The 24048-nt window shown below is 36.2% G+C and overlaps 2 protein-coding genes and 2 pseudogenes across 3 annotated transcripts; all 4 read left to right on the top strand.

Annotated features, from left to right (window-relative positions):
* Positions 1-4528: 4528 nt before the first annotated feature.
* Positions 4529-7310, top strand: LOC116126459 (annotated as a pseudogene).
* Positions 7311-8386: 1076 nt separating this feature from the next.
* On the top strand, positions 8387-11402 carry LOC116126440 (zinc finger CCCH domain-containing protein 25-like). Its single transcript, XM_031412132.1, has 6 exons — positions 8387-8467; positions 8593-8720; positions 8857-9112; positions 9659-9768; positions 9903-10090; positions 10428-11402. The coding sequence occupies exons 3-6, from the start codon at positions 8940-8942 to the stop codon at positions 11022-11024; spliced, it is 1068 nt and encodes a 355-aa protein (XP_031267992.1). The 5' UTR covers positions 8387-8467; positions 8593-8720; positions 8857-8939; the 3' UTR covers positions 11025-11402.
* Positions 11403-11774: 372 nt separating this feature from the next.
* LOC116126448 (probable arabinosyltransferase ARAD1) lies at positions 11775-15266 on the top strand. Of its 2 annotated transcripts, none has more exons than XM_031412140.1 (4): positions 11775-12589; positions 13500-13796; positions 13883-13978; positions 14528-15266. In XM_031412140.1, exons 1-4 carry the CDS (start codon positions 12110-12112, stop codon positions 14945-14947), a joined length of 1293 nt encoding a protein of 430 aa, XP_031268000.1. In that variant the 5' UTR covers positions 11775-12109; the 3' UTR covers positions 14948-15266. The 2 variants fall into 2 exon arrangements, with proteins under 2 accessions (XP_031268000.1, XP_031268001.1); XM_031412141.1 differs by having other exon boundaries at positions 14574-14742.
* Positions 15267-17759: 2493 nt separating this feature from the next.
* On the top strand, positions 17760-22752 carry LOC116126487 (annotated as a pseudogene).
* Positions 22753-24048: the final 1296 nt, after the last annotated feature.

Genomic DNA, 24048 nt, shown 5'->3' with positions numbered 1-24048 from the left:
TGTTCTATAAGGCTATTGATTCATGGAAGCTGCTGAAGCCGCTGGGCTGTCTGGCATATTAAGAAGTTTGAATCACCCTTGGGAAGTTGGGTAGGACGATAGAGACTTTTGGGTGTTTTATTCAAGAGGTCTTGAATTTGATTTCCTTCGGTTATTAATATGAGTAGTCATTAGAGGGTTTATTCGATTGTTAACTTCAAAACCTCGGAGAATTAGTTTAGGTGCGCACAAACTGATCCAAACACCCCTAGTCACACACACACATACACACACATATATAATAAGAAGTGTGCTCAACCTTAGGATATACAGTGTTTAAGAAGTACATTGCTAAATTAAAAAGGGAAAATATTACACTTACAACTAAATCTCACAAACTTGTTCTCACGATCTTAATGCGACAGTTAGCAATTAGTTTCTGATGAATTTTCTGTGAATTGTTATATAAAGGGTTTGTGAGATTGGATTGTGAGTTAATCTTTATTGATTAAAAACCTAATTGATAGGTTCATATAACTTCCATATGCAATTGGCTTAAACCTTTGCCTGTTGCGATCCAATTTTATAGTTTGGTAAATCAAGATTCCAAAAATTTCGGTGCAGTATTGAAAGAAACCTATTCTCATTTATCATATGTATCACGTCAATTCCCATCTGCAATTTTAATTATTTTCCCATCTGAAAATACAACCCCATCTAATGAAGGCTACTTGATGATTTATAGTCATTACACACCAATGACCCATTATACTATGTATTCCACCACGTGAACATCAACTAGATTTAAAGAATTGTTGATTAGTAAAATAGTAATGTCAAATTCCTAGAGCTAGTGGTGTAACAAATTCCTTATAAAATTGTTTGGTCAAATTAAGGATTGGTTTGATAATGAACTCTTTATCTACTTAGTAGTCAAACCATATTATTGTCACAAGAGAAAAAAAAAAAAAAAAGGCAAATTGGAGAGTAGTTAGGGTAACTGAGTGGCGTGGGTGACATAAATTATTGTTGTTGGATTGTTGCCTTCCTTTTAAGGCTCAAAGGAACACCGAACACTTAAAACCCTAATTATCTTTTTTCGATTCTATTATATTCCACGTGGCAGTCATATCATATCTCAATCTCAGACGACAAGTAGACAAAGACATAACAGTAAACTGCGTAGCTAACTCCAAAGACATTAGCCTTTTTGGCTTTACATTACCTTAACTTTTGTCGTCTGTCTTCTTTTCAACTTAAACGTCCCACTTGTTTTTCGGCGAGTAATTTGTCAACAACCTTAATCATTTTTTCTTTTTTCTTTTAATTAGTAATATTAAGATATTAAGAAAAAGAAGATGGATGTGTGTTACACTCTCTCTTAGTTGAGTGGTATTAGGCTATTTATAATTAAGTTGGAAAAAAAAAAAAGTATCGCCGACTGACTCTGATTAGTATTTAACAAGAATCCTGCCATGTGGAGTCTGAAGACAGTCTTGAAGTTCTTGTCACATTCAAAACATACATCTGACATACATCCCTACTCCGAACTAATTACGATTATTAATACTAATACAAAACTACAACTACTATCTCATTTCAAAGTCTAGATTACCCTTCTTTTATATTAATGCCAATAGTTTATTGAAGTAACAATTTTTCAAGAGAAAATGTCCATTAAGTAACCACTCACTTATGGCCAATCAACATAACTAAAATAGCAAGTCATATATTCTCACTCAAGTTTAGCAATCCCAAATTAATACACATGTTTTTATTTATTATAGATTCTCATTCTTAAAATAACGTTATTTTTATTATTTTAACAGATTCTTAACTTTTTATTGTAGCGTGACGCACGTTAACATACTAAAGTATTTTAGCGTTTTCTTTGACATAAGACCGGTTTATGTAAGCAAAAAAAAAAAATGCTCACTTTAGTAACATTCAAGCCAACGCTTTTTGGCTTTTTTGAACCAATTCTAAAGTCCAAAATTACTTCCGAGACTACCGTTAGACTCCCCTCAACCTCCTCTATAAAACTTATACATTTACTTGCTAACCTTACTCATTATTTCCGACCATCTCCAACAGTCATTAACGATGTTAGTTTAAGAGTGAGAATCTGAAATAAATACAATCAGAGGTTTCACTAAACCTGGGGTGGAAATATGTCTTTTACTCTAATTTAAAAAATAAAATAAAAAATGCAAGCCGTCTCTTCGTAATACTATCCCAACAACATATATTTTCATATCAATATTATGATCTTTCTACTAAATTAATCTAATATTCCATATTTATATATTTGTTAATTAAAATTTTTAAAATTGTGAATCCATTTATTATTTGTTTATACGTGTTCTTCTACTTTTAACTTGTAAAGTCGTGTTTGAGAAAAGTGGCAAGGAGAGGGCAATTTTGACATTTGATCTGTATATCAGTAACTCACACTCGCTCAAAATACTCGGACCACGACTATCTCTCACATGCAGACACTTGCCTTTAGGGCTGAAAATTTTAATTTTTTGAGATTTGCTGTGAATGTTATTGGAGATTAAGCGTTTACAGAGTGAGATGAGCGTAGTCAGAACTCAGGGAAGCTGCGTGGCGATCCGTACTCTCTCTCCTTCTTCTTCTATCAACCGCTGCGGTCACGGTTCTTCAGGTACTTATTTTCTCTCTCTTTCACCGTCTGTGCTTTGCCGCCTACAATGTGATGTTATTATTATTATTATTATTATTTTTTTTTTTTATATAACCACAACGATCTATTTGATTTACTCTGATCGTTTCATTTATAGACTTCCACGATCCTCTTTCCATTACTAATTTCGATCCGCTGGTTTTTTCTCGAATTCTTTCGGTTCTTCCATGGATTTCTACTGTTTTCACAATATCAATATGCTTCAGTCTGAACTCTCCTTTTCTGTTTTCAACTGGTTCCATTTTCTTTTAACAACTGATCAAAAATCCTGAACCTGCTTTCTGTGGTTTCATTGCGAATCAACAGATAAATTTGTCTAGTTTCATATGAAAAAACTGGATAAGATTTCTTTTTCTCAGTGAAATTAGTCAGAAGCTGGGGAAGTGAAAATGTGAAAGTAGTTGAATGAAAGATGAAGATGGTTTATGATATTTTAATTTTATAAAATGAATCCGGCCATCGATTCTTCTTCTTCTTCTTCTTCTAAATACAGTGGTCGTGCCGGATTTGTCGCAACCTGCGGTTACTGTAGAGATTAGAAGTGTTGAGGTCAATCACTGTCCGTCCACATTAAGTGGACCCACTTCATGATTGACGGTCCCCGTTTGGATTGGGTGTCCAGTGCACCATGATCTGACTCTTATACAAGAGAGACCGGAACAGAAGGAGGGGACAAATATTCAACTAAACATGGGGATTCTTCCTCTCATCGTCACAGAGAGAGAGATGATCACGGCATAAATCAGATAGATGAAAATGAGTATATTCATTCTTGAAAAACTGGTAAACATGGAAACCTTGATTCCTCATGAAAAAGACCGTTAAACACTTCGATCTTTGGCTGAGAAAAACAAAGGGGCTTTTTCTTGTTGATGGCCCCACCTCCCAAGTTATGTGACTGAATGTATCTTGTTTCGGTTTGTCATTCACGAATCATGATCCAGGATTTACCTGCCTTTGCATAAGATTGTAATGTATTCTTGTTTCGGCGTGTCATTCATTAAATGGTTTACCGGCATTGGGGAACGTTTAAAATTTAAACTACGAATCATATTTACCTGCTTTGGGTTACTTCGAACTATGTAATCTTTTTCTCTTAATCTCAATTTTATGAAACCCTTTTTAGAAATATTGAATCTCTGTAATTCTCAATTTTATGAAACCCATTTTAGAAATGAATTGTTCACATGACTATTCTTTATAGTGAAGTTATGAACAATGTCATAAAAGAACTTGTCTAATGTGAATTAAAATAAGATAAGAATTTTCAACCAATTATAAAATTGAATTCAAATTAAAATTATACTTGATAATACTTTCCTTGCCTATGAAGAAACACTCCGCCCAAACCCACGTTGAATTGCCTTATACAGCCATTAATTTAATTATAAAAAGAAAAAGTTCGGTTAAAAGCTTTAATTCTACTTCTTTAACTACACAGACGCGGCATCACGGAGATCTGGCGGTAACAAAATGGAAGTGCCAGTGAAGGAAGGTGGCCTCGTCGTGGTGATTACATAAATTAAAATGATTTTTTTGATTTATAATTAATTAATTAGTACCGTTACCGCCCCAGCACTGGGCAGAGCACGTTAAATGGCATGGCTACAAGGTGAGTACATCAGTACTGTACAATACATCCATTCATAAAACAGGGAGCAACTGTTCTTCTTCCGTTTTGTCTAACTGAAAGAACTTGGCCTTATAAAGCCGCCGGCACCTGCACCAAGGCGAGACTGTTGACGTAGCTTTGTTACGGCAAGAGTCTCCAAAATGTTTGGAAAAGTTATATTCTCTCTCATTTCGTCGCTCTTCTCATCATGACTTACTCAATTTCATCGGACCGTCGATATTCGATCGTACTTTTTTCCGTTACTACAGTCGCCCTCCGCCGCACTCTCCTCCTGCGCGACAAACATTGCTCCCCTTAAAGTTACATGTACGATCTCCCGAGGAGGTTCCACGTCGGCATGTTGGACCACCGGAGTCCTGATACTTGCTGGTGACAAGGAGAATCTGCCGCCTTGCCGAATATTCAGGCGTGAAACGACAGCACAGTGTGAGTATTGGCTTATGCTTCGCTTTTGTACGACGGTGGCGACGGTGAAAAGAGAGGGCGGTTAGGGTTTTGGATCCGGAAATTGCCGATGCATTTTTCGGCCCTTTTTTTCTTCGTTGAGTTTTAATACTCATGGCCATTACATGACGGATCCGAATACCGAGATTGACCACCAATTGCAGGTACTAATTTAATTAATTTATTTTATATAATTACGGCGGCAACTAGGGCGTACTATTTTTTTTGTTCCTCAGAGTTTAGATGAAATTAGTATATAATTTGTTGATTAATTTCGAAAATACGCATTGATGATTAGATTGGTCTTGTTTGGGAATTCGTTTATGCATATGGATAGTAGTGCAAACTGCAAAGTTGATTGATTGCACGAATTTGTTGATCTTTGTAGATCTAAACAGCTGAAAAGGGAAGCTGGGAAATGTAGTTTAGGAATCGATCTCTTTGTAGGTACTATTATTGGGTGAAGCTAGATATAGCTAAGTTTGGAAGTTATGTCGTTTTATATAAAAAATGTTATATTCATAGAAGCAATTTTATAGTGGATAGTCTCCCAAGTATTTATCTATGCCTTTGCTTTCTTGTGAGACTATCTTTTTATTTTGTCACCCTCCAATTTGTTGTTATAATGATGATTGGTTTGGTTGGTTATAAGCTTTGTTGATGAGAGGCCAGAAAATAAATTAATCCATTCGTCATTCATTTTCAAAGGAGCATTTTAGCTTTTACTTTAACATTGAAAGGCAAGCATGTAAGGATTTTCAGAAATTAATTGATGGTTCCAGATCAAAGTTGCTGAAAAATTGCCTGTGTAAACCATTATGGAAATAGCTCTACCCCATAGCAATTGTAATATTTTGGAAATTTATAAATTATATTATTTTTTTCCATGTTTTCCTTCTTTTTTGTCCTGCACTCCCTCTGCTGACCAATTTTTCCCTTTTCAAGTTCTGCACTCTATATAAGCCATTTCCAAAATTGATGCGCAAACAGATATTTGTTTTTTCTCCCGTAACTTCAAATTACCATTTGATTATTGTCTTCTGATTTCAGATTGAAGTTCTGAATACTTGCATAAATCCAATACTGGCAGAGGTCAGGAGGAAGAGACCATGTATTCTATGACGCATCCGAATGCTTTCAGATTTCTTCGGAGCAAGTGAATGCATCAATTCTTATTATTGTAGATTTTGGTCGGTACCCCAGGAGCATGTCTAATCTGAGCAAAGATGTGGTCTCCCCATATGTACACGTTGTGGATCCTTTTTAGATGATGACCCTCCAGACCCTTTGAGTCTCGCACCTCATTGCTCTTCTTCCGGGGAATACAGTCAAAAAGATGTATTCTAGTTTAACCAATAACTATCCCATTAAGGAACCACTATTTGGAACTAGAATTGATTGTTTATAGTCTCTTGTGCTGCAGGAAGGCAAAGTTCGTGCTAAATTGGCAAAGATATTAACTGGCTATGATGAGTTTTACTTGAGCGTAGCTCGCAACAACAACGAGCATTAAGAGGTATGTTGTGGAGTTTTATAGATCATCAAATTGAGTTTGTTTCTTAGGCCCCAGAACATGTTTAACAAGACCAATAATTCTTTTGCCCATCACAGTATTTCACTATCAAATATGTGATCTTGTTAGATTCTTATAGCTGGCTTCTCATTGATTCATGAGGGCAAGTTTTGCAGACACCATCCTTTTGTATGACCTTTGAATTTCTCCCTGTCAGCAATTCTTGCAATACATTATATCCTTCCATTACTTTTAAAATAAAACTTTCATCCTGGGAAACTGTATCATTGGAGACTGGGGAGCTATTTTTTATCTCTTGTTATAGTTAACAGCTTCTATCCTAAATAAATAGAAGAGGTCTTTCATGTAAGGAGCAAAATGCAAATTCATTCTTTATATCTCTTTAAGAAAGAAACTTGTATTTTCCAATTTCATAAGATGGGATTTGTCTTTGGCAGTCTTTGGTTATGCAAATTGTTTAACCAGAGTTTTCCTCTTTCTCATTTTCTTTCTGTTCTTCTGTGATACCAGTCCACACTAGGGATGCGTTCTTCAAAGTTCTGTTTGCATCCTGCAGGAGACACTCCATCATCTTGCCGCCTATTTGATGCTATTGTAAGCCACTGCGTTCCATATATTGTGAGTGATCGAATTGAGCTCCCCTTTGAGAGAAATTGATTACACTCAATTCTCGATTATCTTTTCCGTGAAAGAGGCTGTACAACCTGGTTACATGGTTATCAGCTCCGACAATTTCCAAAGAGAGGTGGATTAAAATGTGGAGGCATCTTAAAGCATCTCACATCACTTTGAATTCCATATCCCCCAGAAAGAAGATGCCATCAATAGCTATGGAGACAGGTTAAGTACAAACTTCCTGCAGTTCTCTTGCTGTAAATAGACAAAAAAGGTTGAAAGTTCCAGATTGGTGGAGAAGGTGAGTTTTGATCTCCATATGCGACACTGTACATTATAATCCTTTTGCCTCGTTTATGATTGCTACCCTTTTATGGGCGAGAGGCAGAGATGGTCATGAGTTTTTTTATCCCCATTGTTGGCCGGCTTTACAGTTCATATAACAGATAGAGCATTTTACTTCTTTGACAATGATGATAACAACTTAGTGCAGAAGCGAGTTCTTATAAATTTAATGACATAGGGCTGTACACACACAGAATTCGGCGAGTCTTTTCCAACTGGCTGTAATAATGTCCATAGATTGTTCTATAATGTTTTTAATGACAGGGATAATATCCCATCGATCACTGTGTTCTTTCTTTTTTATTTTCTTTTTCCTATATATGTGTTTTTTGTGCAATCTATTTCATCTGAATTCCTTATTAGCCATGTTCTATAAGGCTATTGATTCATGAAGCTGCTGAAGCCGCTGGCTGTCTGGCATATTAAGAAGTTTGAATCACCCTTGGGAAGTTGGGTAGGACGATAGAGCTTTTGGTGTTTTATTCAAGAGGTCTTGATTTGATTTCCTTCGGTTTTAATAGGAGTACCATTGAGGGTTTATTCGTTGTTAACTTCAAAACCTCGGAGAATTGTTTAGGTGCCACAACTATCCAAACACCCTAGTCACACACACACATACACACACATATATATAAGAAGTGTGCTCAACCTTAGGATATACAGTGTTTAAGAAGTACATTGCTAAATTAAAAAGAAATATTACACTTACAACTAAATCTCACAAACTGTTCTCACTCTAATGCGACAGTTGCAATAGTTTCTGATGAATTTCTGTGAATTGTTATATAAAGGTTTTTTGTGGATTGGATTGTGAGTTAATCTTTATTGATTAAAACCTAATTGATAGGTTCATATAACTTCCATATGCAATTGGCTTAAACCTTTGCCTGTTGCGATCCAATTTTTAGTTTTTAAATCAAGATTCCAAAATTTCGGTGCAGTATGAAAGAACCTATTCTCATTTATCATGATCACGTCAATTCCCTCTGCAATTTTAATTATTTTCCCATCTGAATACACCCCTCTATGAAGGCTACTTGATGATTTATAGTCATTACACACCAATGACCCTTATACTATGTATTCCACCACGTGAACATCAACTAGATTAAAGAATTGTTGATTAGTAAAATATATAGGACAGCAAACCATCGCCGCCGTCAAGTCTACCACACCACAGTGGTAGAGCTCTGATCTTCCGGCGTAATATGTGAGTATTATGGATTTAGCTTTACCTTTTAGTTAAATGGGTTTTGTGGGAAGTTATGCTTTTGTTTCTTTATTTTGAAATTGGTAACCTCGTGAGTGATTTTGACGGTCTTTTGATCTTTTCAGGCAAATTCACGAAGGGGGTTTTTGTTCTTGTGACTTGTAGAGTCTAATAAGTTGCATATTGGAAGAAAGAAAATATTTTCTTGGCATTTCTACGATTCGTCTCTCTTGCGGCGCCGTCTGATGTTCTGGTATGAGTCTAATAACATCATTTCGGTTGATGCTTCAATGATTCTGCTTATTTCATCTACGTCTTTGTTTTGCTTAAATAATTTTTGAAAAGTTTGGTCACCAAGTGTTTGATACAATGCCTGTGTTGACTTTTAGTGAATTTGAACTGATCGACTGATCCACGACGGTTGAGAAAGTGATATAAATAATTTTAGGTCAATTGAAATTGGTTAGAAGCAATGAATCCATTAACGCTGGTGAAGCGAATCCAGAACATAAATTCGAAGGAAGCTTCTCTTGGAATTTCGGATGATGCGTCGTGGCACGCTAAGTACAAAGATTCTGCTTATGTTTACGTCGGTGGCATACCCTTCGATCTCACGGAAGGTGACCTCCTTGCTGTTTTTGCTCAGTAAGTCCGTATTAGCCATCAACATTTATTCAATTACTTATTCTGCTGTTCTGTGATATTCTTACTTGCCTAATTTAATTATATCCTTTTAGTTATTGTGAATATTTATACACCCCCACTGTTCACAGGAGGTTTAGTGGTTTACTTAGTATTTTTCTGTTAAATTTCATTGTGACATGTACCCTTTGTTCGAAGGAATAAGTTATGTATGATATCAAATATGATTTGAATGTTGAGAGCCTTGATTTGCTTCCACAAGTTTTAGAGTTCAGTGGGGTTTGATTCATCAGGGCCATAAGAGTTCCTGAAGATGGTAAAATTTGGCAAAATTTTAGTTTCAAGCTTGAATTCACTGAGTGGGTTCAAGAGATTTTATTGTTTATTTAGAGAATATGTAGAGGATATGGATTTTGTTGTATGTATTTTTGAATTTAGGTGTTATTAGTTATCTCCCTTTATTTATCTGTCTTCTTGTGAGGTTAAATTATGCATGTCTCCTTTTTTTTGGTTGGCAGTTAATATCTGCTTCTAAATGACTGCTTCCAGGTATGGAGAGATTGTTGATGTTAATCTTGTTAGAGACAAGGGTACTGGTAAATCAAAAGGTTTTGCTTTTATTGCATATGAGGATCAAAGAAGTACAGTTCTTGCTGTAGGTTGGTGCTCTCTCGCCCTCTCTACAGTAGTTTGATTGATAAAGCAGTTAGAAACTGTTAACATGCTTTTAACATGCTTTAGTAAGCTTCTTATGGAATGTAATGAACTTATATTCGCTGCATTTTCTTTTCAGATAATCTGAATGGAGCACAGGTATTAGGACGGATTATGAGGGTTGATCATGTTACTAAATACAAAAAGAAAGAAGAAGAGGATGAAGAGACACAACAGAGGAAGCGGGAGGAACGAGGAGTGTGCCGTGCTTTCCAAAGAGGTGAATGTACCCGTGGAGCTGGATGCAAATTTTCGCATGATGAGCAAGTAAGATTAGTGAAGCTTTAGGAACAAATCATTACACATTAGTGTTGGATATTTGATGATTTAAGACAAATCTTATGCATCCACAACTAGTTTTTGCTTTTGATTCTTCTTTTAAGAAACCATTGCGTTAACTTTTAAAATACTTGTTAATCAGAGAAATATTTTCACCTTGTCCGTTAATAGGTAATCAAGTTATTGCACTTTTGCCTTTAAGTTGTTAGTGTTTTGAAAAAATTGAGTGGGAAACTGCGATTTGCACTACCGAGCTGTGCATTGATAACTTTCTCCGCCTTTGTGATGGAGGTTTGTATTAATGCTTTGCTCTTTCTTTATCCAGAGAGCTGCTAACACTGGTGGGGGTCCTCAGGATAAAAGTTCTCGATGGGGACATGAAAAATTTGAAGGTAAGAAAGAAGGTTTTAGGTGGGATAATAAGGATTCAAGTTCCATAGCAACAGGCAATGGAAAGGCTTTAGAGAGTGACCCTAAGCAAAGTGATAAGTGGGAGGAGAAGAGATCAAGAAGACATGATTATATTGAAAATTCTAGAGATGATGATCATAGAAGGGAAGAAAAGAGATTGATACGGCATGATGCTGAGGAATTTGAGCCCAGTTCGAGAGAAAATCGTTATAGAATGGAAGAAAAGAGACCAAGAAGGCACACTGATGATGAACCTCAGGGTAGGTCAGGAGGAGATCAGTATTGGAGGGAAGAAAAGAGGTCGAGAAGGCATGGTGATGATGAATTTGAGCCAAGGTCCAGAGAAGATGATAGGAGGGGAGAAAGGAGATCTACAAGGCATGAGTCTGACTCTTATACACGAGAAGACCGAGACAGAAGAGGAGGGGACAAATATTCAACTAAACATGGGGATTCTTCCTCTCATCGTCACAGAGAGAGAGATGATCATCGGCATAAATCAGATAGATGAAAATGAGGTATATTCATTCTTGAAGAAACTGGTAAACGATGGAAACCTTGATTCCTCATGAAAAAGACCCGTTAAACACTTCGATCTTTGGCTGAGAAAAACAAAGGGGCTTTTTCTTGTTGATGGCCCCAACTCCCAAGTTATGTGACTGAATGTAGTCTTGTTTCGGTTTGTCATTCACGAATCATGATCCATGATTTACCTGCCTTTGCATAAGATTGTAATGTAGTCTTGTTTCGGCGTGTCATTCATTAATCATGGTTTACCGGCATTGGGGAATCGTTTAAAATTTAAACTACGAATCATATTTACGGTTTACCGGCATTGGGGAATCGTTTAAAATTTAAACTACGAATCATATTTACCTGCGTTGGGTTATCTTTGAAACTATGTAATCTTTTTCTCTGTAATTCTCAATTTTATGAAACCCATTTTAGAAAAGAATTGTTCACATGACTATTCTTTAGTAGTGAAAGTTATGAACAATGTCATAAAATGAACTTGTCTGAAAATGTGAATTGAAATAAGATAAGAATTTTCAACCAATTATAAAATTGAATTAAAATTAAAATTAATACTTGATAAATACTTTCCTTGCCTATGAAGGAACAAGTCCAGCCCAAATCCACGTTGAATTGCCTTATACAGCCATTAATTTAATTATAAAATGAAAAAGTTCGGTTAAAAGAAGTAGAATGTTAAAAGCTTTAATTCTACTTCTTTTAACTGCACAGACGCGGCATCACGGAGATCTGGCGGTAACAGAAATGGAAGTGCCAGTGAAGGAAGGTGGCCTCGTCGTGGTGATTACATAAATTAAAATGATTTTTTTGATTATAATTAATTAATTAATTAATTAGTACCGGGTACCGCCCACAGCACTGGGCAGAGCACGTTAAATGGCATGGCTACAAGGTGAGTACAATCAGTACTGTACAATACCATCCATTTCATAAAACAGGGGAGCAACTGTTCTTCATTCCGTTTTGTCTAACTGAAAGAAACTTGGCCTTATAAAGACGCCGGCACCTGCACCAAGGCGAGACTGTTGACGTTAGCTTTGTTAACGGCAAGAGGTCTCCAAAATGTTTGGAAAAGTTATATTCTCTCTCATTTTCGTCGCTCTTCTCATCATGACTTACTCAATTTTCATCGGGACCGTCGATATTCGATCGTACTTTTTTCCGTTACTACAGTCGCCCTCCGCCGCACTCTCCTCCTGCGCGACAAACATTGCTCCACTTAAAGTCTACATGTACGATCTCCCGAGGAGGTTCCACGTCGGCATGTTGGACCACCGGAGTCCTGATGACTTGCTAGTGACCAAGGAGAATCTGCCGCCTTGGCCGAATAATTCAGGCGTGAAACGACAGCACAGTGTGGAGTATTGGCTTATGGCTTCGCTTTTGTACGACGGTGGCGACGGTGAAGAAAGAGAGGCGGTTAGGGTTTTGGATCCGGAAATTGCCGATGCATTTTTCGTGCCCTTTTTTTCTTCGTTGAGTTTTAATACTCATGGCCATTACATGACGGATCCAGATACCGAGATTGACCACCAATTGCAGGTACTAATTTAATTAATTTATTTTCTATATAATTACGGCTGCAACTAGGGACGTACTATTTTTTTTGTTCCTCAGAGTTTAGATGGAAATTAGTATATAATTTGTTGATTTATAATTTCGAAAATACGCATTGATGATTAGATTTGTCTGTGTTTGGGAATTCGTTTATGCATATGGATAGTAGTGCAAACTGCAAAGTTGGATTGATTGCACGAATTTGTTGATCTTTGTAGATCTAAACAGCTGAAAAGGGAAGCTGGGAAATGTAGTTTAGGAATCGATCTCTTTGTAGGTACTATTATTGGGTGAAGCTAGATATAGCTAAGTTTGGAAGTTATGTCAGTTTATATAAAAAATGTTATATTCATAGAAGCAATTTTATAGTGGATAGTCTCCCAAGTATTTTATCTATGCCTTTGCTTTCTTGTGAGACTATCTTTTTATTTTGTCACCCTCCAATTTGTTGGTTATAATGATGATTGGTTTGGTTGGTTATAAGCTTTTAGTTGATGAGAGGCCAGAAAATAAATTAATCCATTCGTCAGTCATTTTCAAAGGAGCATTTTTAGCTTTTACTTTAACATTGAAAGGCAAGCATGTAAGGATTTTCAGAAATTAATTGATGGTTCCAGATGCAAAGTTGCTGAAAAATTGCCTGTGTAAACCATTATGGAAATAGCTCTACCCCATAGCAATTGTAATATTTTGGGAAATTTATAAATTATTATTATTATTTTTTTTTTCCATGTTTTCCTTCTTTTTTGTCCTGCACTCCCTCTGCTGACCAATTTTTCCCTTTTCAAGTTCTGCACTCTATATAAGCCATTTCCAAAATTGATGCAGCAAACAGATATTTGTTTTTTCTCCCTGAACTTCAAATTACCATTTGATTATTGTCTTCTGATTTCAGATTGAAGTTCTGGAATACTTGCATAAATCCAAATACTGGCAGAGGTCAGGAGGAAGAGACCATGTAATTCCTATGACGCATCCGAATGCTTTCAGATTTCTTCGAGAGCAAGTGAATGCATCAATTCTTATTATTGTAGATTTTGGTCGGTACCCCAGGAGCATGTCTAATCTGAGCAAAGATGTGGTCTCCCCATATGTACACGTTGTGGAATCCTTTTTAGATGATGACCCTCCAGACCCATTTGAGTCTCGCACCTCATTGCTCTTCTTCCGGGGGAATACAGTCAGAAAAGATGTATTCTAGTTTAACCAATAACTATCCCATTAAGGAACCACTATTTGGAACTAGAATTGATTGTTTATAGTCTTCTTGTGCTGCAGGAAGGCAAAGTTCGTGCTAAATTGGCAAAGATATTAACTGGCTATGATGATGTTTACTATGAGCGTAGCTCGGCAACAACAACGAGCATTAAAGAGGTATGTTGTGGAGTTTTATAGATCATCAAAATTGAGTTTGTTTCTTAGGCCCCAGAACATGTTTAACAAGACCAATAATTCTTTGTCCCCATCACAGTATTTCACTATCAAAATATGTGATCTTGTTAGATTCTTGTATGCTGGCTTCTCATTGATTCATGATGGCAAGTTTTGCAGACACCATCCTTTTTGTATGACCATTTGAATTTCTCCCTGTCATGCAAAATTCTTGCAATACATTATATCCTTCCATTACTTTTAAAATAAAACTTTCATCCTGGGAAACTGTTATCATTGGAGACTGGGGAGCTATTTTTTTATCTCTTGTTATAGTTAACAGCTTCTATCCTAAAATAAATAGAAGAGGTCTTTCATGTAAGGAGCAAAATGCAAATTCATTCTTTATATCTCTTTAAAAGAAAAGAAACTATGTATTTTTCCAATTTCATAAGATGGGATTTGTCTTTGGCAGTCTTTGGTTTATGCAAATATGTTTAACCAGAGTTTTCCCTTTTCTCATTTTTTCTTTCTGTTCTTCTGTGATACCAGTCCACACTAGGGATGCGTTCTTCAAAGTTCTGTTTGCATCCTGCAGGAGACACTCCATCATCTTGCCGCCTATTTGATGCTATTGTAAGCCACTGCGTTCCAGTAATTGTGAGTGATCGAATTGAGCTCCCCTTTGAGGATGAAATTGATTACACTCAATTCTCGATTATCTTTTCCGTGAAAGAGGCTGTACAACCTGGTTACATGGTTAATCAGCTCCGACAATTTCCAAAAGAGAGGTGGATTAAAATGTGGAGGCATCTTAAGAGCATCTCACATCACTTTGAATTCCAATATCCCCCCAAAAAAGAAGATGCCATCAATATGCTATGGAGACAGGTTAAGTACAAACTTCCTGCAGTTCATCTTGCTGTAAATAGACAAAAAAGGTTGAAAGTTCCAGATTGGTGGAGAAGGTGAGTTTTGATCTCCATATGCGACACTGTACATTATAATCCTTTTGCCTCGTTTATGATTGCTACCCTTTTATGGGCGAGAGGCAGAGATGGTCATGAGTTTTTTATCCCCATTGTTGGCCGGCTTTACAGTTCATATAACAGATAGAGCATTTTACTTCTTTGACAATGATTGATAACAACTTAGTGCAGAAGCGAGTTCTTAATAATTTAATGACATAGGGCTGTACACACACACAATTCGGCGAGTCTTTTCCAACTGGCTGTAATAATGTCCATAGATTGTTCTATAATGTTTTTAATGACAGGGATAATATCCCATCGATTCATCTGTGTTCTTTCTTTTTTATTTTCTTTTTTCCTATATATGTGTTTTTTGTGCAAACTATTTCATCTGAATTCCTTATTAGCCATGTTCTATAAGGCTATTGATTCATGGAAGCTGCTGAAGCCGCTGGGCTGTCTGGCATATTAAGAAGTTTGAATCACCCTTGGGAAGTTGGGTAGGACGATAGAGACTTTTGGGTGTCTTACTCAAGAGGTCTTGAGTTTGATTTCCTTCGGTTGTTAATATGAGTAGCCATTGGAGGGTTTATTCGGTTGTTAACTTCAAAACCTCGGAGAATTAGTTTAGGTGTGCACAAACTAATCCAAACACCCTTAGTCACACACACATATATATAATAAGAAGTTTGCTCAACCTTAGGGTATACAGTGTTTAAGAAGTACATTGCTGAATTAAAAATAGAAAATATTATACTTACAACTAAATCTCACAAACTTGTTCTCACAATCTTAATGCGACAGTTCGCAATCAGTTTCTGATGAATTTTCTGTGAATTGTCATATAGAGGGTTTATGAGATTGGGTTGTGAGCTAATCTTTATTGATTAAAAACCTAGTTGATAGGTTCATATAACCTCCATATGCAATTGGCTTAAACCTTTGCCTGTTGCGATCCAATTTTATAGTTTGGTAAATCAAGATTCCAAAAATTTCGGTGCAGTATAGAAAGAAACCTATTCTCATTTATCATACCTATCACGTCAATTCCCATCTGCAATTTTAATTATTTTCCCATCTGAAAATACAATTCCATCTAATGAAGGCTACTTGATGATTTATAGTCATTACACACCAATGACCTATTATACTATGTATTCCACCACGTGAACATCAACTGGATTTAAAGAATTGTTGATTAGTAAAATAGTAATGTCAAATTCCTAGAGCTAGTGGTGTAACAAATTCCTTATAAAATTGTTTGGTCAAATTAAGGATTGGTTTGATAATGAACTCTTTATCTACTTAGTAGTCAAACCATATTATTGTCACAAGAGAAAAAAAAAAAAAAAAGGCAAATTGGAGAGTAGTTAGGGTAACTGAGTGGCGTGGGTGACATAAATTATTGTTGTTGGATTGTTGCCTTCCTTTTAAGGCTCAAAGGAACACCGAACACTTAAAACCCTAATTATCTTTTTTCGATTCTATTATAATCCACGTGGCAGTCATATCATATCTCAATCTCAGACGACAAGTAGACAAAGACATAACAGTAAACTGCGTAGCTAACTCCAAAGACATTAGCCTTTTTGGCTTTACATTACCTTAACTTTTGTCGTCTGTCTTCTTTTCAACTTAAACGTCCCACTTGTTTTTCGGCGAGTAATTTGTCAACAACCTTAATCATTTTTTCTTTTTTCTTTTAATTAGTAATATTAAGATATTAAGAAAAAGAAGATGGATGTGTGTTACACTCTCTCTTAGTTGAGTGGTATTAGGCTATTTATAATTAAGTTGGAAAAAAAAAAAAGTATCGCCGACTGACTCTGATTAGTATTTAACAAGAATCCTGCCATGTGGAGTCTGAAGACAGTCTTGAAGTTCCTGTCACATTCAAAACATACATCTCTACTCCAAACTAATTAAGGGAATAATAGTATTATTAATACTACATACAAAACTACAACTACCATCTCATTTCAAAGTCTAGATTACCCTTCTTTTATATTAATGCCAATAGTCTCTTATGTAACAATTTTTCAAGAGAAAATTTCTATTAAGTAACCACTTACTTATGGCCAATCAACATAACTAAATGAGCAAGCCATATATTCCTACTCGAGATTTAGCAAAATCCTAAATTGATACACATGTTTATATTTATTCAAGATTTTCACCTTAAAGTAATATCGTTTTCATTGTTTTAACATATTTTCAACTTTTCATTATAGCGTGACACACGTTAGTATGCTAAAGTGTTTCAGCGCTTTCTTTGGCATAAGACCGGCTTATGTAAGCAAAAAAATGCTCACTTTAGTAACATCCAAGCCAACGCTTTTTGGCTTTTTTCAACCTATTCTGAAGTCCAAAATCACTTATGAGACTACCGTTAAACTCTCCTTAATCCCCCCTACAAAACTCATACCTTCACTTGCCAACCTCACTCACCTCCAACTGTCACTAACGATGTTAGTTTAAGAGTGAGAATCTAAAATAAATGCAACCATGAGTGAAAATACGTCGTTTACTCTATATATATATATGGGCCGTCTCTTCGTAATAGTATCCCAACAACATATATTTTCATATCAATATTATGATCTTTCTACTAAATTAATCTAATATTCCATATTTATATATTTGTTAATTAAAATTCTTAAAATTGTGAATCCATTTATTATTTGTTTATACGTGTTCTTCTACTTTTAACTTGTAAAGTCGTGTTTGCGAAAAGTGGCAAGGAGAGGGCAATTTTGACATTTGATCTGTATATCAGTAACTCACACTCGCTCAAAATACTCGGACCACGACTATCTCTCACATGCAGACACTTGCCTTTAGGGCTGAAAATTTTAATTTTTTGAGATTTGCTGTGAATGTTATTGGAGATTAAGCGTTTAGAGAGTGAGATGAGCGTAGTTAGAACTCAGGGAAGCTGCGTGGCGATCCGTACTCTCTCTCCTTCTTCTTCTATCAACCGCTGCGGTCACGGTTCTTCAGGTACTTATTTTCTCTCTCTTTCACCGTCTGTGCTTTGCCGCCTACAATGTGATGTTATTATTATTATTATTATTATTTTTTTTTTTTTTATATAACCACAACGATCTATTTGATTTACTCTGATCGTTTCATTTATAGACTTCCACGATCCTCTTTCCATTACTAATTTCGATCCGCTGGTTTTTTCTCGAATTCTTTCGGTTCTTCCATGGATTTCTACTGTTTTCACAATATCAATATGCTTTAGTCTGAACTTTCCTTTTCTGTTTTCAACTGGTTCCATTTTCTTTTAACAACTGATCAAAAATCCTGAACCTTCTTTCCCTGTGGTTTCATTGCGAATCACAGATAAATTTATCTAGTTTCATTGAAAAAACTGGATAAGATCTTTTTCTCATTGAATTAGTCAGAAGCTGGGGAAGTGAAAATGTGAAAGTTTTGAAATGAGTGAAGATGGTTTATGATATTTTAATTTTATAAATGAATCCGGCCATCGATGATTTCTTCTTCTTCTAAATACAGTGGTCGTGCCGGATTTGTCGCAACCTGCGGTTACTGTAGAATATTAGAAGTGTTGAGGTCAATCACTGTCCGTCCACATTAAGTGGACCCACTTCATGATTGACGGTCCCCGTTTGGATTGGGTGTCCAGTGCACTAAATAGATGCAGGGAATATTTTGCATAGGATATGAATAATCAACTATTCAATAGCATCTAATGGTACTGTAGCTACAACCAAACATCCTAAGGGTTCTAGCCACGTATTATAATAGTGACACTTCACATTTCCAAGGTCCCCTCCTCTCCTTTGTCGGGTCTTTACGTGGAAGAAATGTTTCGTCTTTGAAGAAATCGAACGTCGTACATATTATGAAAATTAATGGCCTCTCTTATCTAAGCATGATACCTCGAGCATATAATAATTGTGAAAGCCTTCGTCCTTGGTGCCCCTGCCTCCCAGAGCCTACAGCTTCCCATTTTGATATTTACTTATATTTTGATGCTGACCAGTCCTTGTGACCCTTTTCTTTTTTCATATTATGGCTCTTGCCTTACTATTGAGATTCATTCAATCTTCTTACCGAATTAATAAGCGAATATTTCTCCTTTTAATGTGATGTTTAGCTTTCACACTTTAAGCCCCAAATCTATGCAACACCCTAAATAATAAATTGAATTTTAATATAAATTAAAATAATAGTGGTCCTTAAAAATATGCTTGGTGCACTTAGCATCATTATTCATCCTTGTAAAACTAGTTCTGTTGGTGTGACACGATAGAACCCGCTAGCCCAAATCATTTGGTATGAATCTTAGGCCTAGATTTTGCTGAAGTAACATTTAGTTTCGAACATTTTTTTTTTTTTTTTTTTTTTGGGCAATTTTTTAAGTTTTATCAGTAATTTTGCAAATCTTATAGACCATTGTTAGTGACAAAGACTAAAACATATATAAAATTAATTTATACTATATCAAAGCTCATGACAAATTGTAATTATTCATTTTGTGATTGGTTTCAAAGTCCCATATTGGTTAGCGATAGGATCTTAATTGTTTATATAGTATAAGGACACCCTCCACCTAGAAGCATCTTTTAAGGATAAATTGTGCAGTCATAGAACCCAAAGCGGACAATACCAATCCCAATCTCGTGAGAGTGTCTTTGTGCTATGTGGGTCTCATTTCATCCTGAAAAGGCGTTTGTGACTGGTGAGGCGTCCTTATGCTATGCGAGCTCCATTTTGTCATGAAAAGACCTTGGCTTAAGGGTGTCTTTGTGCTAATAAGCGACTAAAACCCTTGTTCCCACATCTACATGGTTTTCTACGTTGTGCTAAATTCTGGCTGGTAAGGGTGTCTTTGTGTTATTAAGAGACTAAGACCCCTCTCCTACAACTACAATCGTTTCAGTTTGTATTGTGCTATATTCTGACTAAAAGGTGTCTTTATGCTGTTAAATGACCAATGCCACATCACAATGCTTTTTAGTCTGCGTTAATAGACCACTCAACATGGTTATGCCATAATGTCTACAAAGGTTAGAAAATGGCACAAACTTATTGGGTCCAAAAATTAAAAAGCGGAAACTATCTGTCTATTTAACCTACCTGTTTAAATTTGAACTGTTTTCGTCAATTTTAAATTGCAACGTTTTTCTGTCGGCAATTTATGAAAGCGAACGATTTTTTTTTTTTAAAGATAGTGGTGGTTAGCTACTTAGCTACTACTAGCTAGATGTAGTTGTACTTACTACCCTTTTGTAAAGGAGGCGCTCTTACTCTCGATATGAGCGCGTGCGATGTTGGTTCCGACCACATTGGATCAGTGCTCACATGGACACCGTATGTTTTATGTGGTCGGAATGTGGTCCCCAAGTCCAACCTCACAGCTCATCAGCGCGTGTTTGAAAACTCTGGAATCCTTATCTTTATGTTTGTCGGGAGCATGAAGACAAGCTCCAGCCTCACTGTTGAGTGCTCTTATTTGTAAGACATTAACTACCCGCAAACTACCACCTTATTATTATGATGAAATATGTATTTTACGTATTCTCATTCTCGTAAATTCGATAGTGTACGTACGTATATTATTTGTATACGTAGGACCGTGTGCACAGATATGGATGGCCTTGATTGTCCTGTAAATGGTCCCACCACTGGGATCAAAGTGATATGATTGGTTGGAATGTGTATTGTTTTGCCATTAAAAAACTTTGATCTTACCGGGGTCTGAGGACCACCTACTGATATGTTCATGTTAAGAGAGAATAGTGATTTGTTCATTCTGGCTATGAAATCTTTGGTGCAGTTCTTCGCCCAGGTTTTGGCTTAGTTTCTTTCACTCGGTTGGTCTGTGACAGCACACTGTTTCAGTTCTATATGTTTTCTGAGCACGTTTTAAAGTGATTAATGATTACGAAAAGGTTAATATATGATGAATACTTAATGCTTGTATACAGATGATGCAACTTGTGGGACGCCTACTTGGATTGGTAAGGGCCTGACTTGTGTTTGCTTCAAGCGAAAGGGCACTTATCAAAGGATCTGCATTAACTTGACTCCTCAACAGGCAAGTGTAGTTTGTAATAAACAGAAATTTATTGAAAACGAATGAAAGAAGAAACCACAGCATGCATTGTTTTTGGTGTGGAGATTATGTTGCTACAAAATGTCCTAATGTCCTTGCTTCAATTGGCAATCAATTCATGGTGATACCTCAAATGGGTTGATAGTTACTGGCACACTTCGCCTGAAATTTGTCCTCTGTGGAGGTGATCATGTGATCAGTAATATGGCTTCCTTAAACACAAATACCTGCATATTATATGTAGCCGGAATACCTTTTTCTGTTAGAATAAGCTGGCTTGCTTGTCTCTGTCATGTGATCGTATAGCAAATATGCTGGGAGACTGATTTTTATTTGGTTGTAGATTAAAGTCAATTACCAAAAATTCAGAGTTCGGTGTTTTTCAAGTTCTCTTCAGTCTGACACAGACAATGATCTTGATTTTCATATGTGGAAGATTTGTTTGAAAATTTTCAGGAAGAAAGACTGAAAGATTGAAGCATCGGATGAAGGTTTACTTTGATGCTTCCAGGCCAGATCACCAGGTGTTTTCAAAGTTAAATATGATATGTGAATATTCTTTGGAAGTACTTCCACGACTTCTCGAGGATGACGAAATTGCAGTATCTTTTCTGTGACATCAAGGCCTCACATGCCCAATTTTTTCCCAAGATGCATATTATATAAATTTTTTTTTCTTTTTCTTGGGGACAGGAAGCTTTAAGAGCCAGTGGTATGCAACTACCCTGATCAGAGCTCCATGGCTTAATATCTGATCATGGAAAGAAATGGGGTGGCAGGGCAAGATCCATCTACTGATTTCAGGTTCTTTTACCTTGTGCTACTTGTTTCCTTCTTCGATTTCCTGGCATATTTATTCTTTTACTTAGCATCTGGACAATTTTCCTGATGAATAGAGGAGCTGGATTCATTCTCTGGAGAATTTGTTGTTTTTGCCAGACATTTTCGGTAAGATTGAATTTCGAAATTTTAGCCCTTCTTAATTCTTGTTTAATTGATCCTGAAAAGGCCATTAGTTTTTATTATGGGTTATTTGTTGCAGACATCCTTCAGCGTTTATTAAAAAAGCAGGGAGGAAAGCGAGCTGCGTGGGAGTACCCTTTTGCTGTTGCCGGTGTAAATGTCACATTCATGATCATGCAATGCTTGACTTGAGGCTAGTAAGTAGAAACAATTAATTCTTTTCAATTTTTTTCCCTCAGAATATGAAGCCAATCTTATGTGAACATCAGTTGGAACACCATTGCTAATACTAGCCAGCTTATCTTCATTGCAGCCAAACCTAGACTTTTGTCAGATCAGTTTTCTTGCAGATGTTGTCAGGTTGCAATTTCAAATATTCCCATTAAATCCTTTCAAGTTGTATCGTCATGTATAAGACCCGAAAGGCAACAGCTAACTTGTTCTTCTCAAAGTGTTCTCAGATAATGAATGGGCGTTTGACTTGCTATATTGTGTAGCTTTTGTGGTCATGGACAAACAATGGCTGGAGAGAAATGCCACATACATGAGTTCAATGTGAGAAATCACTATCTTCTTGTAATTTCGCAGGCTGCAAAATTTTCTGGTTAGTATGAATTGGAATGTAATGTATAAATTCTGGATTTCATAAGGAAGTTCTGAAATCAACTCGGGGGCAACTGGAGAGAGAACTTCTAATGGATGATGTTCTAAGGATTGAAGACATGCCTTCTTACAGTCTTCTCAGTTAGCAGTAACAAACTAAAACGCTCAGGCCAGAGTTCTGAATTGGTTTTAATTTCTTAATATATTTATTTAACTTCAACTTTGTACAATCGTCTCCCTCGTAAATGAATCCATAACTTTATTATTCTGATACATGGTGGTTCCTGCTTGGTGTTCTGTTTGTCCAACCCTACCTTTCTGTTTTAGAATTGTATGCGGTGGTTGGATCTACCAAAAAACATGTGAAATTGGAAAGAAGTTTTTTTATTTATTTTTTATTTAATTATTTTTTGTAATCTTCTAATGAGTTTACCAGAGATCCATGTTATAGTTTTTAAAGGAAGAAGACTTCAAATTCTCAATTGCTTACTTTTGTACTTGTGATTTTTTTTTTTTAAATGATTGGGTTGTCCGATTCAGTTTAGGTACACTTTAACTAGTCTTTCGGGACCCTGAAACTACAGTCGGATAGAGTAAGAGCTCTACTGGTCACCCTCATTAGTAACCGGAAAAATTCAAACTTAAAACCTTTTGAATAACACACCTAAGATTTCCGTCGAATCACTCTACCAGGTACCACCCAAGGCTTTCCTTCGCCTGAATTCATTAAATTTGGTCGGAAATTTAATTTTATGTAATGCTGTACTCGATTTTGATGGAAAGGGCTGATTTCATTGAAAAATATACTGATCTCCGCAAACCACTCAAAAATTGCAGCAACTTCTTCTTTTTTTATCATGTTCTCATCAAATAGTATTAAAATGTGGCGTCTCTTTGCGTGATAGTTAAAGCTGGTAAGCAAATTCTTATCCCACCAACACAAGAAGCGGGACAATAAGATATTAAGCAGAGGCCCCATGTACAATGAACTGAATGAAGTATTTATTTTGGTCCAAGTGATGAGATCGTTTTGTCAAAACCATAGTGACGGTACTATTGGTAACCAACTCTGTGGAAGAACGCAAATATAGCATTTGTGTTATTCTTTTGTATGAAATCTGATTGAAAAGCCTTACCAAATTCAATGGTCAAGCACACATCATGGATCATACTTGAGTTCATGAGTTCTAAATGTGGGAGGGGGAGGGAAGAGGAAATTTTGATACAAATATGTTAACTAAAAGTCTAAAACACCACAATTGCAAATGGAAGATTGCACCATCAACAGTTTCCATTATCATGATAAGCTCAACATTTAACAGAGCAAAAGTAGTTCAATTCACTTTGAGGGTGTCAAGCATCTTGATGTTCAAAGCATCTAATTGTCCTAGAATATTTATCATTTTCATGACGTGTTCTTCCGGGGACAAACCCTCTTTTAACCTCAT

Source organism: Pistacia vera, unplaced genomic scaffold (assembly GCF_008641045.1).
Source record: "Pistacia vera cultivar Batoury unplaced genomic scaffold, PisVer_v2 Contig18, whole genome shotgun sequence".
Taxonomy (NCBI): Eukaryota; Viridiplantae; Streptophyta; class Magnoliopsida; order Sapindales; family Anacardiaceae; genus Pistacia; species Pistacia vera.
Note: the sequence above shows the minus strand (reverse complement) of the source record. Positions and strands in the feature narration are given on the sequence as shown.

Bases quoted from the DNA above. Each gene is read 5' to 3' on its own strand.
- LOC116126440 (XM_031412132.1), top strand. From the start codon at position 8,940: ATGAATCCATTAACGCTGGTGAAGCGAATCCAGAACATAAATTCGAAG. The intron at 9,769-9,902 runs GTTGGTGCTCTC...TTTTCTTTTCAG, and splicing joins AAGTACAGTTCTTGCTGTAG to ATAATCTGAATGGAGCACAG. The intron at 10,091-10,427 runs GTAAGATTAGTG...TTCTTTATCCAG, and splicing joins AATTTTCGCATGATGAGCAA to AGAGCTGCTAACACTGGTGG.
- LOC116126448 (XM_031412140.1), top strand. From the start codon at position 12,110: ATGTTTGGAAAAGTTATATTCTCTCTCATTTTCGTCGCTCTTCTCATC. The intron at 13,797-13,882 runs GTATTCTAGTTT...CTTGTGCTGCAG, and splicing joins GGAATACAGTCAGAAAAGAT to GAAGGCAAAGTTCGTGCTAA. The intron at 13,979-14,527 runs GTATGTTGTGGA...CTGTGATACCAG, and splicing joins CAACAACGAGCATTAAAGAG to TCCACACTAGGGATGCGTTC.